This window comes from Ammospiza caudacuta, chromosome 8, assembly GCF_027887145.1.
Source record: "Ammospiza caudacuta isolate bAmmCau1 chromosome 8, bAmmCau1.pri, whole genome shotgun sequence".
NCBI lineage: Eukaryota > Metazoa > Chordata > Aves > Passeriformes > Passerellidae > Ammospiza > Ammospiza caudacuta.
The window spans coordinates 33139494-33156161 of record NC_080600.1 but is presented as its reverse complement, the minus strand read 5'-3'; the positions used below and the strand labels follow the sequence as shown (position 1 = coordinate 33156161).

General features: G+C 43.4%; 1 protein-coding gene across 1 annotated transcript in view; it reads left to right on the top strand.

Moving 5' to 3' along the window:
* Positions 1–13047, top strand: part of SEMA5B (semaphorin 5B) — a 177171-nt gene extending 164124 nt beyond the window's left edge. Inside the window, exon 22 of the mRNA XM_058809538.1 lies at positions 12814–13047. Within this exon, the coding sequence (XP_058665521.1) occupies positions 12814–12969 (156 nt within the window). The 3' untranslated portion in view covers positions 12970–13047. The remainder of the gene's footprint in view (positions 1–12813) is intronic.
* The last annotated feature ends 3621 nt before the right edge of the window (positions 13048–16668 follow it).

The following is a 16668-nucleotide window of genomic DNA, read 5'->3' as shown; positions in this document are numbered from 1 at the left end:
GATTTGGACAAAGGCGTCTGCATATTGGGCCAAATCCAAAATCCAATGGCCTCTGGATCTGGCCAGATGGGATCAGTGAGAAACGTAAGTTGCAGGATGGTTTTGATGATGATTCTGCAGATTTGCTTTGCGATTGTGCTGGACAGACCTCCCTCTGTCCTTCCTTCCTTCCACACAGCTTTAGTCATGAGTCACGCAGTAAAACTCTCTGTGCTGATGCCTCAAATAAGCTGAGGAAGCACCTGAGCATTGCATCTTCTCTGGCATCAGCACTGCTGCTGTAGGAACTTAGGGCCAAACACTGAAGCAAAAAAGTCATTTATGTCAAGGATTAAATTTATTGTGGGAAAAGATGAGGTGAGATTGCAGGATATGGCAATGAAAGAGGGAAACTAAGTGTTTGATGTATTGCTTGATATCTGACTTTTCTAGGACATTAGAACAATACACATTAACTTTAGTAGAACTGTGAGTCCTGCACTTGCCTAAAATTAAACAGCAAATATAGATGCAGTTACCAAAAAATGGGGGGAATAATCAGTAGATCACTTGGACTGTATAAGTTAGAGGCTGCAATGAACATTTTCTAATGAAGTGAGAACAATGCTGTTGGGAAACAAATGACAGAATGCAGAGCAGACACCCCCTGTGAAGGACTCCGGGCCCTGTGATCCACACTTCATTACTAATCCCAAATAATTCATGGCAATAAAATGCTAACAAGGAGAGCTGAGACACAGAAACCAATTCTGTCTTTGGAAGATTAATCCTTCTGAATAGAATAACACACTGCATGCTTGGTGTGGCTTTCAACCTTGCAAAAATTAGCAAAAAGATTAGTTAGTTGGTTTGAGCATGGTGCTAATAATGCCAAGGTTATTCTGTATGGGCCATTCTCTTGAGAGATGGACAGGATGATCCTTGTGGGTCCCTTCCAGTTCAGAATAGTCTGCAATTTTATTCTGTGAAAAAAATAGTAGTGCTTAGGGTATAGGAAAGTGAATCTCTGTATGGATTTTAAATGTCTCTCTCGTGGTGATGGTCATTTTCATTGCTGCTGAAAATCACACCTTTTTTATAGAGAGGAGGCAGCCAGTGGTTTAAGTTAAAGCTATTTAAACTGCTGTCAAGTGCCCTAGAGGAATGTTTGTCAAAGTCAGCCTTGGTCTTTGAGAATGTTTGCTTCTCCATGGAAAACTTTGTTTCAGTGTCCTGCAGTTAATTTGATGTGTTGGTTACTTCAACTAAAATTGGCCAACCCATTTATTTTTGGTGATCACAGCACATACATTGATAGCACTGTGATATAAGCTTTTTTTCTTTCCCAGTGACCCTTTCACTGAATCGTTCAAGCCCCAGGAAGTGGCTGTAATGTTCACATATAAAGCAGTAGCTGATGATACCCAGTGTTTCAAGAAGTTATCAACAGTGTCCCTGAAGTACTTCTTTAGCTGCATGGTGTTAGCTGATGTAATCAGCTGGGGGAAAAAAGCCATATATATATGTATAGATATAGTAAATCAGATTGAAATATAAATTCTGTTCCCAGTGAATTGCATGTTTAACAAAGGCCATTTCCCTTGAACAAAGTGGCATTTAAGAACATTAAGTGCTTGAATGGTAGAGTACATATTTTTAGTACTTACCATGAGTATAGTATTATTTGAAATAGAATAGTAGGGGCAGGGGGTTGGATTGGCAAAGAAGCATTGTGCCCTTTCTTGTATGATCCTGCAGTTGCAAATATCACTTCAGGGGACTCTTGATTTGCATAATGCCTACTATGAAGGGAAAGCAAGAGAGCTTACTGATGGGGAAAAAAGGATTAAGTGGTGCGTCTCAGTCAAAATCTATTAGTGTCTTTTCTCCCTTTATATCATTGGCTCGAGTCAAATTGAGCAGTCAAGCATGCCTGGAGGTGTGGCTGTCCTGGTGATAGTGCCCAGGCAGGGATGTGCCTCTCCCGGTGCTGTCCCCAGCCCCTGGCAGCAGGGGCTCAGCGGGTGCTGTGTGTGACTCACAGATAGCGCGCTCCCGTAGATAAAGTATTTAAGAGTAGGGGAGGGCGCCAGTTCACATCGGAGTGCTACCTTGCTCCTGCTCCCTCTGGGGTACTCAGCAGCTGCTCGCAGCAGTCCCCCGATGGGAATTGAGTCCCTGCTCCATCTGTTTTTCATGAAAACCCTTGCTGCTTCACAGGATGTTGCTGCTCCCTGTAGGGTGGGAATCCTCACTGTTCCCTTTTCCCTACCATTTTTAAGAGAGTCTGGCTTTTAAGATGACTTTTTGTTTTTAAGCCATGTTAAGAAGTTTTGACACTGTGGGTAGATGCTTCACAGTATCCTGTCACATTTTTCTGTTTATTAACTCAGCCTTCTCTGCTCCCCCTTTACAACCAGGCACATCTCCTCTACAGCCAGGTTAGGGATATGGTCCATGCTCTGCCTTCTCACAAACTAGATCATCAGGGATGCTCACATGAGCCTTTCTTCGGAGAAGTATTACTGCAGCTGTGATAATCTGTTTGTAGGCAGACAAGTTTTGGTTTGTTTTTAATTAGATCAATGAGTGTAGCTGGAAAATCTGGCAGGTTTTTGAACATGTAAGCTTCTGTTTCAGAACTGAAGACAGACAGATGTGTTCTAAAGCTTATCTGATTTTTCCGGCTACACTAATTGATCTAATGACTGATATTACCTTTTTCTTGCAATTTTCCCCTTTCCTAATTTCTCTGAGGCTGACATGCACATGCCTGCACCCACCCAGCTGTGCTGGAAGAATAATTAATTGAAGAACTACAGGAATGGGCATAACAAAATTGCACTGGACTTGCTGCTGCTTACTTACATGAGTTCCCTCTACTGGTCAGCAGTGGAATATTTCAAATATACCCTTTCCTCATTTGCTTGAAGTTAATGGTTCTCCCTTGGTCCAAGTGCTTGGGGTGATTCTCTCCTCTTTATCAAAGCTCTGGCTAGAAGTGTTATGTGTATTAGCTGAACCAGGAAATCCTCAGTGCCACCAAGATGTGCAGGAGGAATTAATTATGTGTTTGCCGAAGACTTTAAAGGGAGCCATGAAAGAGGCAGGGAGCTAGAGTAAAGGGAGAAGACAATATTAGACAAACAATAAATATCAGAAAACATATAACCTTTGTGCTACACTTGGAGATGAGCTGCCTTGCTATTCTTCTTAAACAGTTCCACTTGCAATTAATGGATTCTTAAGTAGAGTTATAAAGAAATTGAGCTACATGCATACAAAATAAAGATAGCTGTGTCAGTATTCAGGACTAGAGCTCAGTTTCCAGTGTTTGGCAGCTCTTGAGTGAGGACTGATGGAATACTTGAGCTTTTTTTTTTTCTTGACCATGACTGCACAGTCCTGAAGAATCATTGAGAGCTCAGGGCTGCTCAGGATTCAGTGGCTGCTGCCACAGCATGAGCTGCACAGCCTGGGGAAACACAACAGGCACAGCCACTTTCCCTGGTGCATCATTTATATATACACAAGAGGTTTGGCCTAGGGGAAGCAGGAGTAATTCTGCCTGCACTCCCATAGAGCTGGGGGAATCCTCGTTGAGTCAGCTCTAATATTGCCTGAGATTTGGCACAAAGCATGTGAATACAGGAAAGAACTGAAAATCTGTGGGTGAATGAATCTAGATGGACTCTATCCCAGAGTCTCTGAGAATCAGCTAATGAACAACTCCAATTACCTTTATAAATATCAGGGACCTTAGGCAAACCCCCAGTGCCATGAATTGCAAAGGTAATACAAAAGTGTTAGTGAGAAAGCAGGCTCATTTCTGCCCTGCTAATTGAGTCACTGTTAAGCTACAGAAGTGCAATGCACTGAAGTCCCACAAGTAGCATGAGTAAGTCTGTGTGGGAAATGTCAGTTGGATTTGGGGATCAGACAGAGCATCTGTGAGCATACGGGCCCACAATCGCTAGAAAAAGCCCAGGCCTTCCCCATTCAACCAAGCACATCAATGGGGTGTTAAATCCTGCTCTGTCTGTAAAATTTGGCAGCCCGGGCTATACTAGAGAGTGAAACCAGGAGAAACAAATGGGATTGACTCAACAGTGCTTTCACTTACAGCAGTGGAAACTCATTGAAACAAATCTGTGTCAGTATTAATATGCAGGAAGACCTGAATTAATATTTGAGAGGCAACACATCACATACCCTGATGAAATGAAAGGTGGTTCAGCTGAGCTGACAGCTGAGCCAAGACCTAATGCTGAGCAGGGAGAAATCAAACATAATCACTTTTTGCACAGAGTTAGAGTTGCAGATTCTCAGCTGGTTAAAAATGTAGCTTCTCTCGTCCATACATCTAAAGCAAAGAGGGTGGTATTGGTGTCTTAAATAATCTTGTGATGTGTAAATAGAAATTGGCTTGGACAGGAAGGCTGCTGTAGAGATTGAAACCTGGCTAATGGACTGTGAACATTGGGCAATTGTTGATGGGGACAAACAGGGCTATGGGGAGGAGTTGTTTGGGACGCTGCAAGCAGTAATGCAAGGTTTGGCTTTATTTAATATCTTCATTAACGACCTTGGAGAGAGTGCAGTCGGTGTGTTAATTAAATGAGCAGTAGATATTAAACTGGGAGGTGTGTCAAAAAAACAGCCACTGGTAGAGGACTAATGGAAAATGACCTGAGGAGGTTACAGAGGAAATAACAAGGTGAGAGGCAACATGGGGAGAAAATAAAGCAATCCTGAGGAAAATAATCAAGAAGCAGCTATTTAGAGGGTGGGAGAATTTGGAAAGCAGTAAGACTATAAGAGACTGAATGGAGTTAGCAGATGGCAAATTGGGCCCAGTTTTTACTTTTATTTTTATTACTTCTTTTTTCACCACTGCAGTTACACCTTTGCAATTCTCAGTCTAAATGCAGCACTGTGGGCTGGCACGAGGCTGCATTACTTGTGCTGGTGAATAAGCAGCTCTGAGGCCTCAAAGCTGCTTGCTTCAGAGTGAGAGCAGCAGGGCAGTGGGAGCTGTGCCCCCAGACAGACCCAGACTAGTTGCCATCAGTTGGAGCCCAGTACAGCCCAGTGCTCCAAACCTGCACCCAGTGATTAATGTCAGATTTAAAGGGCTGTGATTATGCCTCTGGTGAATTTGTCTGAGTACTGGAGGATGCTGAGCCTCTCTAGTAACACTCTGTGTGCGTGGGGCACCCAGGAAGGGCATTCACCAAGGCAAGGAGTGCAATGAGGAGACAGTTTGCACCTTCCCACACAGCTGAGATCATGTCTGCTATATCCTGTGCATCAGCTATATTGGGAAGCAGTTGGGGCAGCCTTGAATTCCTCTTTTGTGTCTGGACACCACGTAATGGGTGTTGCCACCCCCAAATCATAGGCAAGCTGGGGCTAAATTGCAAGCTTTAGGCTAGACACCTGCACTTGCCAGTGGGAAGGTTTCCATGACCTCCTCAGACTTCAGTTTCCAGTTCAGAAAAATACTTCAGTTTGCCTTATTATTACATGCAGTTTGTTTTGCCATCTTACTCATGTGCTTGAAGTCAGAGATGTGCCAAAGCATCCTTCTGACAATGGTCCTTTATGCTGCCAGCTCTGAAGGGTTTTATAAGTTTACAATGGCAGTAATATAACTTCACTCCCTCCTAAGTGCAAGGATAAAATAGCTATTTTCAAACAGCTATAAATAACTTTAGCTATTCATTTTCTGATAATTGGATGTTAGTTCTATTGTCAACCTGAGCACATCTACAGATGCTGCTGTCATTTGGGGGTTGTTTAATTTATTTACCAATAACAGTGAACAAAGAATCTCCAGTCTAAAAATATGGTAAGCTTCCATCCAAAAAGAAAATGCAATCATAAGTTTAGTGTCCCAGTGGGATTTTTTTGTATCTCTTTTTGAGATGAATAACCTTCTTATATAGAAAATAGGTTCCTCATCTGTACATCTACACTTCACTGTAAATCCTGCAAACAGCCTTATTGAATTCATCAGGAAAAAGCTCAATACATAAACCCTGGCCACTGCTTCCTTTGACTCCATGTAGGCAGAGCTTAAGAGATTTTATAAAAGCATCAGGTGAGATAGTTTTCTTGGCATAAGACACTAAGCAAATTTTAAAGAAATATCAGAAAGAGGAGTCATTCAAGTCCTAAAAATCACTCCTAGCTTGGAGAAAATACATGGGTCTCATAAGGTCTTCCTGGCAACTTTCCATCTTTCCAGGGTTATTTGTAATTCTTAGCTCAAGAGGCACAGCAGTGTTGTGGCATCCAGTTGATCAGAAGAAAGAGAGCATGTGGGTGGGCCAGACGTCATGTATTTTCTCAGTTATTGCCAAAAGAGGTTATTTTAGTTGTATGGTTTATTTTGTTGAAATGTAATTATTATGCTAATTATTCCCAAATTTACTGATTAATTATAATTCCAAGATCTCTGCCCTGGTACTTCCAGAGATGTACAAGCTTTGGTAAATGTTTCATAATATTAATGTATTTCCACAGCCCTGAGTCATTTGGCTAATGTTCCAACAAAGCAAAAAGTAACATCCTTTAACAAGGAGGCATGTCTAGCTCCATGGAACAGCTGATCTGCATCAAAAAGGCATTTTGCTCAATCTGATTTCACTGCAAGAAGCAAATGGCTTAAAAGGAGCACAAAAGAACCTAAATGTTGGATCTTGGTTTCATTACATCATTGCACAATTCCCTTATCCCTCCACTTTCCTGGGGAATGAGGGGGCGTAATGGCCATCCCACTGTTGCTACAGGAGGTCTGTTGGATGCTGTTAGGAAAGTTGGAAAGGCTGCCTCAATTCTTTTAGGGATAATTGTGTGGCTGAGTTCAGCAGGAGTGTTTTCCTTCATTTCTGCAGCGGAAGGACGAGGGATGCACAAGGGCTTCATTTGGATTTACTAAGTGGAATGGGTTGGCTACAAAGTTGCTGTCTGCTCCCTGGACCCTGATTTTAGACCTTCTGCTGTGTTCACAGTGGATGATCAGGGTTAGCAGTGATTGAAGTTCTTGCCCCTGGTTCCTTCATGCCTGCACTCATCCTGGGGTGAAGGAAAGGGGAAGATTTCTCTGTAGTGCGCTGGGATGTTCAACATTACAAACAAAATTCCAAGGTGGAAACCTAAAGCTGTGCAGCCATGGCACAGGCAGCGTGTCTCTGATGAGCCATGCAAAGGTGTGCGCTGCATTGTTCAGCCTCTCCAAAGGCTAAAGTGGTGGTAACCATAAAAACTGAAAAAAAAATGTTTGAAGCTGCCCAGGGAAGTTCCCCCACTTTTTTTATTTTTTACCTTTCTAAAGAGGAAAATGTCATGGGTGGGAGGTAGAAGAAGTGAAATTATACCTGTTTACAGAGAAATAGTGGAGGAGCTGTGAGGCTGGGGGATATTGTCCTTGCTTACTGACTTCACTGGGATTCTGGTGCTGCATAGCTGGTGAAGATTAACCTACAAAACTCCTGGGAAACTTGCTGACTCTTCCTCCACAACCCCCAAAATAGAAAGATCTGGAGCTCAGAGAGAATGCTGAGCTCTGAAAAGCTGAGTGCTTTCTACATGAGCAGATTAAGGAAATCTTGCCATCATATGTTACCCTGTGGGAATTACATTATGGCCCTAATTTTAGTATTAGTTGTACGAGTATCAGAAGCTTTTAGAAGTATCATTTTCACTTAACTTTCCAAAAATATATGGGCTTCCTTTTAATTGTGAGTGGGGAGATGCCCATCTACTTTTTAAATCAAGTTTTGAAATTTTCATGACTTCATATTGGAAATTGAAACATTTGATCTGTTTATGTGTGTAAGAAATGTTTACACAGCTTATACTTGCAGCTGTGGGATGGGAGTTGAGTAGTACTGGAAGTCCCATACTGTTATGCGTAAAGATGTTTTGATACATCTGGGAGAATGTAAGCAAGTAGGTCAGTGGATAATGACTTAATGATTTGGAGCAGAGGTAGAATTTGGGGAACTAGTGGCAAGGTCTTGCTGGAGGAAAATGAACAAATGGAAAATCTGAATGATGACCTAGGCTAAAAATATCAATGGAGAAAGCTGAACAAAGTTAAATGTATGCATGTGGTACAACAGAGTCATGTTTAACACACCCAGCACTGGGCAGGAACTGGGAGAAGCAGCCTGTGAATGCTCTGCCTATGGTGTGACCCTTCCCCTCAGACTCCTCCGCTTCTAACTGCACACTTGCATGAGTGATCAGATTGTTCATGTAATTCCATAAATATTGAATTACTCAGGATTCTGCTGTGCTTGGCACAGACATGCGATTCACCAACAACAAGACTGGATCTCTTGGTTAGTTGACATATCACCTATAAGGGAGCAAGCTGCTGCTTTTTTACAGTCTGTTAAAGCCATAACCATTGTAGTCCATATGAAAACATTCCTGCTTGACAAAGCAGAGTTCCTGGGTCAGAGATTTTTTCAAATTATATCAGTCATATGCCAATGCAGCCTAAAGGCTGTGTAAGGTGTCATTTAAAGAAAGCAGTTAAGTTGGGCTTGCTTTTGAGTGATCCACTTGGCTGTGTTAGAGCGTGCTGGGCGCTTTCCTTCTGCTAACAGGCCCTTGAACTGAGGTTAGTGGTGAACAGACCAAAAGAAACAAATTGTATCAGCTATGCCAGGATGTTATGGCTCATACTGTGAGGGAGGAAGCAGGTAAAAGAAATAATTGTTAGTGAAATGGAGTACTTTTCCTAAGTGCATCCACAGGTTTTCATATTAGCTCAGTCTGGCCTCACTTTTTACATGGAATATTATGCTTGCACAAATACCAGAAGCTTCTTTCTTCTCAAGGCAGGATAGGACCAAAATGAGGGCCTGAAATGCATTTTCCTTGGTGTTTGGAATACATCAAGTGTATGGCACAGAGATTTTATCAAAACTAATTTGCAGCAGTAAGCATTGACCAGGCTTTTGGTTCTTTCTGCTTACTGAGCAGACAGTTGTAAAAGCTTGTAGTTGCTGGCAAGGGCAGTCAGTAGTGTTTGATATGGGAGGAAGCAGACAATAAGAGGAAGATACAGGTTGAGTGTCAGGAAAAGTGTCATTGGAAGGGTCTGGAGGTGCTGAGATGACTGACAGGTCTATTGCCCTGGAGGGTGCAGGAGGGCTCAGGTTGCAAAGGCAAGTCTCTCTCTTTTCCTTCCCTGAAACTCTGGTGAGCTCTAGTGCTGGCTGGGCTGCTTCAGTCAGCTTTGCTGCTGCAGCCACTGCCAAGTCCCTGCAAAAGCACCAAAGGACTGTCCTTTCCAGGAGGACATGCTGGGCATTGTCTTCAGGAAGCACTTCTTGGCCCTGGTCATACTGAGGACCTGGCTCAAGGGGGCTGAGGGGATGAGACACTGGCAGGAGTTGGGCTGGGAGCCAGGGCCTGGTCTGTGTTGGGTTTTGTGATGAGCTGGTGACAACTTTGGTGACAACTCTTGCCTTTCCTGTTGGGACTGATCAGTATTGCTGGGGTCATCCATGGGTGCAGCAGGACGATCCCATCCCACAGGAACTGCAGTGAGTTCAGACTGTCAGGAGGCTCTGTTCTCAATGGCATAACCCACACAGCAATGAGGAAATGCCTTCCAAAGGGAAAGTTGTTTGCCATCTCTGTAGTGTCACTGTGAAGAGCTGTGGGATGACAGCAGGGGTTAAAACTCTGAGTAAAGCAGCACAGGAGTCAACCCAGAGAGATTTAACTGCAGCCTCTTCTCCTGCAGGGAATGCATGAGTGTGTCTGTGTACATCTCTAAATTTCACTGCTGCCTAATTTCCCTTCTACAAAATATCAACCAATTTCTAGTGCCAAGGAACCTAATCATCTGTTTATTAAAATGAGACAGACAATAAGTTTGTGGGGGGAAATGTTAAAGCAGTGCACATTGATCATGCTGATTTAGGACAGTACTGCCACTGCAGCATTTCCAGAGACAAATTATTTGTGGCTAATTGTATTATAAATTCCACTAAGCCATTTTATGAGGTATTTACTTAAGATATAAACCCTCCATCCAAAATAAAACCAAAAAGAGCAAATGACCGGTTGAGGTGTTTTTCTTAAGTAAGTACTACATGAACATAAGAAGAGAGAGAAGGAAAAATGCAAATCATGTTAATTAATTGCTAAATCTGTTGTAATGGGCTAGTTTTAAATACTGTGGAACATGTTAAAACTCATAGAGATTTTCCATCCCAAAGCCAAAGAAGTTGAGTCCTGAGGTCTTTGTCCTTATATCAAGGTGGTCCTGAGCTATTGCAGGTCAGGGTTTTCATCTCACTAAGTTTCAGAGGTGGCAATCCTGTCATGCCATGAATCTTAACCAACCAGACAAGGCCTGGATGCTGCACTAGAGAAAGTCAAGAGAGTCCAGAGAAACTGTGGCAGTGGGACTCAGCCTCTTCATCTTCCTTCCTGCTGTGGCCATGGAGTTATGGTGCCAGCAGTGGGTATTCCAGACTAGGAACATCAGTAGCAAACAGTAGCCATTGTGTACAGCCAGTGTGAACATCTGTGGGGCTCACCAGAGAGCAACCCCCCCAAATAATTGGTGGTAGTACTTAGAAAAGTGCCTTTTTACAGGGAGTCTCAAACTTTGTTTTTCTCAAGCTGGGTCAGAAGACACGGAGGCGCAGAGCAGTTAATTGGATTTCCCAAGGAAGCATAGCAAGCACTGGAGGACTGAGGCTGGCTTCCTTCTTTCCCAGCCTCCAGCACAAAGCTGCAGACTGTTGGCCACACTACTTTAATATTTCTTTGGGTGACTGCGAGCAAAGCATGACATTTCCTTTTTTACTTCCATATTGCAGGGCACAAATTCTCATTTCTTGAAAGTATTTGTCACTTAGAGCATGCCTATACGAATTCTCTCATTGGTTCCTACAAGTGTTGTGCTATGGGATCAATTTAGGGAGTCCGGGCAGGGGGAGATTGCAGTCAGACCAGGAGGGGGCTGGGTCTCCTCTGGTTTTCATATGAGATGTTTCAGGCAGTGCTTATTTCTGAAAAACTTATTTGGTGGTTCAGCAATTGGGAGATTTCTTTGCCAGGGTAGCTTTGGCACAGGAAAGCTTTTCTTTCTAACATCTTGTATGAAATTGGGAGTTGTAAGCTCCCAAGGTAGCTGTAGCTGTCAGTCTGCTGATTAGAAGAAAACATTTTCTTTTCTTCCTCCTCCTCTCCCCCTCCCCATGCAGTAAAATGATTTGATTACAAAGAAACAGGGAGATAAATGTACTGCCTGTGGTCTTGTCTTTGAGCCCAGGGTAGCTGATCCTTTCAGTGGTCACAGCTGGGATGTGGATGAAGCCTGACTGTGCAGTAGGGAGCCCACTGCTGTCAGGTCACCCTGCTGGGGCTGGGGGAACAGAGCCTTCCCCACAAACTTCCACCTGCCCTCAGGCAGAGCAGAGATTTCTCACCTTGCTGAGGGAGCCACTTTGCCTGAAGTTCAGTGGGTTGAGTAAAGCTGAAGGAGCTGGGTAGTTCATGGATTCAAGCATTAGTTAATTAGTTCTCACCTTGCCCTGAGCTGGGTCAGGCAGGAGGGGTTTGTCTCAAGGGGGAACTGAGGTGAAGTGGCTCCTCACTAAAGCAGCATCAGATCGTGCCAGAACAGCCATTAGGGCCCTGGACTAGCTGGCTCATTAGACCTCTCCATCTCTGCTCTTGACGGGAGAGATGCTCATACTCCCTTAAATGTGCTGTTAATTAAATGTTCCCTGAAGATAAGGATGCTGTAGCAGCACGCCTGATGTTGACTCCCAGATCAAAGGACTGAGTTCCCTGCACAACAGCCATTAAAGGTGCACTTTGGAGTGACATAGACCAGAGATAGGCATAAGAAATTTAAGCCAGGGGTTAGGTGAAAAAATTGTGATAAAAGTAACTCAGAAAAATTCATAGAAATCAGATGACTGTGAGGATGGAGAAAGTTCCATAGAATTATTGCACACATACACACAAAGTGTGATTTTATCCTTGCACATAGGTAACAGCTGGCATAGCAATGGTCTTTAATCTGGGGAGAGGGGGACATCTGCTTGTTGGTGGGAAGAGGGGAGGGAGAAAAAAACATTTCTAAATTTTTCTGGTAAAACGGGCATTTGTCATTCTAATTTTTTATGTTATTGTTTCCGACAATTGTTACGTGGTTGTTAAATTTTTTAAAGCAATTTTAGATTTTCCAAAAGTGACCATGATTTGTTACTTATACTGTAGCTTACAGAAGTGACACACTTAATATCGGGGGGTCCAAACCTGGATATCTACCAATGGAGATGGAGATCAGGTAAATGCACACCTGCTCTTCCAAAGAGGAAAAGGTTGGCACCGTTTGGCACCTGCTTTGAGAGGGAGCCACAAGCTGTACCATGAGCATTTTGGATGAGGTTGGAGCTGAGCCATGAGCATTTTGGATGAGGTTAGAGCTGAGCGCTGCCGTTAATCGCCAGCCTTCGTGTAGGCCCAGCATGGCTTTGTGTGACAGTGGTGTTCAGACACGCCATCCACCAGGAGACTCCGTGTCCCTGGAGAGGGCTCTGGCTCCATCCCCAGCAGTAGCTGAGCACAGGGCAGCTGAGGGACACCCGGCAGGAGCTGTGGTCCCCAAGCCCAGCCCGTAGCGAGCGCGAGGTGCCAGCTTGCTCTCCCAGCCGGAGGGAAGGTGGTGGTGGCTGCAGCAGAGTCTGTCTGGAGCAGGCAGGTGAGAGGGAGGTGCCTGCAGGTAGAAAAGAGTAATTGTGTGGCACTGTGGCCATACCTGTCATCTCCTCTTCTCTTTTACAGACACTTAACAAGAACAACTTGATACCGGACGACAGAACCAACTTCTATCCACTGCAGCAAACCAATGTGTACACGACAACCTATTACCCCAGTACACTGAATAAATATGATTACAGGCCCGAGGCCTCCCCTGGAAGGACCTTTACCAACAGCTGATGATGGACAGATCCTATGGGACTGGATTACTTCCTATATGATTTTTTTTTAAAATTGATTTTATGGACCAAATACCGGCCCAGCTTCTAGATGTAAATATTGTACAGTAGGGTCTTTTTTTTTTTTTTCCTTTGGTTAATTGTGTTTCTTGTAAACAGCACATCTCCTTACAAGGACAAGAATTCAAATGGACCATTTGCAGAGCTTTTGTGGATATTTGTCTGGAGATGGCTCTTCTACTGCAACTGTTTATGGCTGGAAGGTCAGCATGCTGTCCAAGGCTGAGGTTGTGAGGTTGTCGAGGAAGAGGCTGTGTGCTGGGCTTGGTGACCATTGAGCAGCCACACAAAACACACAGGAGCACTCCAAGAAGGCAAGAGGTGGCCTCCTGGAGCAGGGCTGGATGCATCATTCCTGAGCCAGGACAACAATGGTGTGCCAGATGACACACAGCTCATGGGACGGGCCAAACAGAACTCCATCACACCAACAACTTGATGAACATTTTCTTTTTCCTTTTTTTTTTAATTTTTATTTTTGATTTTTTATGTTTCTGAGGAAAAAAAAGTAGTAACTTTCTAGGGCAGTGTTCCCTATATCTTCAAGAGAATCTTTTCATATTACAGGAAATACTCTCTGCAGCCTTCTTTGGTAATATGCAGTTCAGCTGATGAGAAACAACACACAAAGAAAGTGCATTATCCAAAGAAGCTTTCCAGAATGTTTCCAGTCTTAATTAAAAGAAAATTATACAGGCAGTGAGACACTGAGAAAAGTAAATGTTGGAATAACATTGGAGACATGAACTTGGAGTGCCTAACAAACAAAGATGTTTATATCACTGGAAAAAGAGATGTGATGATTGCTGCACAAGAGCTTTTTTTCTTTCTTCCTTTTTCTTTTTTTCTGAGACAGTATTAACTCTTTTTGTTCTAGCTTTGATCCCGATTGTGTCTGCCAGGAGAGGCAACTTTAGAGGCCGTGCTCTTCTTGTGGGAAATCACCTTGCTTTGGGCTAATATTTCCTCTTGTTTTATTATTGGGTTTTAGTTCATATACTTTCAAAAAATGAGTGATTCTGACTTTGCAGGGGGAAGGTATTTTTTTAAGGAATGTTTCCATAGTCTGACATGACCCAGAAAGTCTGCTGCACATTCTTACAGCGTCTTCCACTCAGTACTCTATGAAATAGTAACACAACTGAGTAAAGTGCGTTGTTTGCCAATATTTCTTTAATTTTTCTGAGAAAAAACAATCCAACAAACAAATTCTGCTGCAGCTATTGAAGTAAATTGGAGCGGTGGCATTATTAAACAGTATATCCAGCCTTGAAATGTAATTTTGTGTATGTGTGTGACTGTGTCTATAAGAACTGTATTAGTCTGATGCAGAAGCCATGTTGTCTACAACCAGATGTTTGTCTGACATAATTGTTTGGCAAAAAGGAAACTTATTGCTGGTGCTTAATGTACAACTACATCCAGTGTGTTAGCAACGTGAACAAGTTCACCGCTGTTACCATTCAGTGTTTCTAAATATTTATGATGAACTCCTGATGCTAAGTATTTTAGAATGTCGCAATACTGAGCATGAGATAAAAGTACACCCTGAAATACGCATGAGCTCCACGTGGTCCTGAGCTTGGCTTTGTTGTTGCACCTTCCCCGAGCAGTGCCCGGCCCGGCTCGGTCTGTCCCTGCAGTCCTGTCTGTCCCCGCTTGGTTCCGGATCTCGCTGTGAGCCCACATCGGTTGTTTCTCGGTGCTGTTCCTTTGCAGTTTGCTTGTTTGGGAGCCCAGCTTGGGCCGTGTACTCAGCTCTTTTGCGTAGGCAGCTGGTAGGAAATGAAGAAAGCCTGTGCTACTTGTGACAAGTATATTGCTTTTCCTGCGAGGGAGAGCCAGCGTGACTGTGCAAGCCTGTGTGTTATGGTGGTTTGACCAGAGGGCAAGTATACAATGGCCTCCCATTTTTAAATTACTTTGTTTGACTTCAGTTTGCAGTGATTGAAAGCTGTAGGGATATTTGTAATAAAGTGGGGTTATTAGCACTGCCACAAGGACACCTTAGGCTCAGCAGTGCCCACCATTTTCAGCAGCTGCTTTTCTTATTTAGCAGCCCACCTTGTTTCTGCTCAGGTGAAATAGATGGGGCAGAGGGAGAGAGAGAGATGCCCTTAAACAGATTTTAAGCAGTGGAGTCAGGAGCTGATGCAGACCTAGCAGAATGTCTGGAGCACCTGCTGCAACTCTCCAAGTTGGCACAGTGGTTCAGCAGCCCTGAACCCTCAGCAGCACAGCCAGGCAAGAGCAGCTGGAGCAGAGCAGGATCACCAGGGAAGCAGGGTAGCACTGGTGGCAGGCAGCCTTCAGGGAGGCCCTTCCCAGGCCCTAAATCCCATTTGAGGAGTGATGACTTCGTGCCTCGTGCCATAAGGAATTCACTGTGTCTCACTGAATTTCCACATGCCCCTCAGCAATATTTAAAATTCTGACTTAATGTAGTTCTAACAGGTATGTAGCCCAAGGGTTGGAAATTATTACATTAGACTATCAGGATGGGATTTCCCAGCTTTAATTTATGTGATTCAGAAGAAAACACTGGCTCCCAAGATCATTTCAGCCATTGTAAAATCAAAGCCATCTCTGAGCTTCCCCATCAGAATATTCCCTGTATTAATACACTCTGCAATTACCATGCACGTGGCAAGATTGCAGCTGGAGTTTGAGGGAATGCAAGCAAGTCAAACCTTGCAATTATCTCAATCTTCTATTTTTCCTTTCTCTTTTCCCCTCTCCCCTTTAAATTTTTTTTCCATTTGTGGCTTCACAGAATAACATGATGTAAACTGATTTCTTTTTTGCAGAGTACCATATGAAATTATTTAAATGTTCAAGTCACCAAGATGGGTGATTATTGCCATTGTGCTCAGGAGGTGCATATTTTGTAGGCTATTGGAGGGCAGATGCTATGAGGGTGGTGCATGTGGTTATAGTTTCATCAAGACATTCTTTCTTATCAGCCATCCAAATGGATTCAGCCCTTTTTCATATAATTGGCAATCACAGCAAGGGGCTGTAGTCTCCATTCGAGCAGAAAGCAGAATCCAGGAGAGAGTAAAAAAAAGAAATCAGAACACTGTATTACTCAATTAATGTTTGCAGAGGAATGCAGTTCTGTAAGGACAATGTTAATGCAGTGTGAGAGTTGCATTTTTTATGAGCTCTGCAATGTGTGCAAGGTTAATGACGTGATGTGCAGGGATGTTCTTGCACTCCAGGTAATTTGGCACCTTGAGCATCAGGTCTGTAATACCTGTAGAAGTTTGAGTTGCTCCTGCAGCTGGATGTTAAACATGCTAAAATTTCCTATTCCTAATGCCATCTTAAACTGGAGTGGAAATGCATTTCCTTTGGGAGCATTTCCATTGCTTTCCAGAAAGCTATATATATTTTTTCCTTTACTTCTAAGGCAGAGAAAAGGAACCCTGGGTGGTTCCTCTGTAGGTCTGGAGACACTGTGTCTCTGCAAACCCTTTGGATAGGATTCAGGTGTACAGGACATGAAATATGATGGAAATCTTACAGCCAAGTATGTAGTGGAAACATCTGTAATTAGGCCATTCTCTGTTTTTCCATGGAAATGGCTGCCTTTCTCCCAGCTGAGGGCCGTGCCTGCTGCTGTTATCCAGGCATGGTG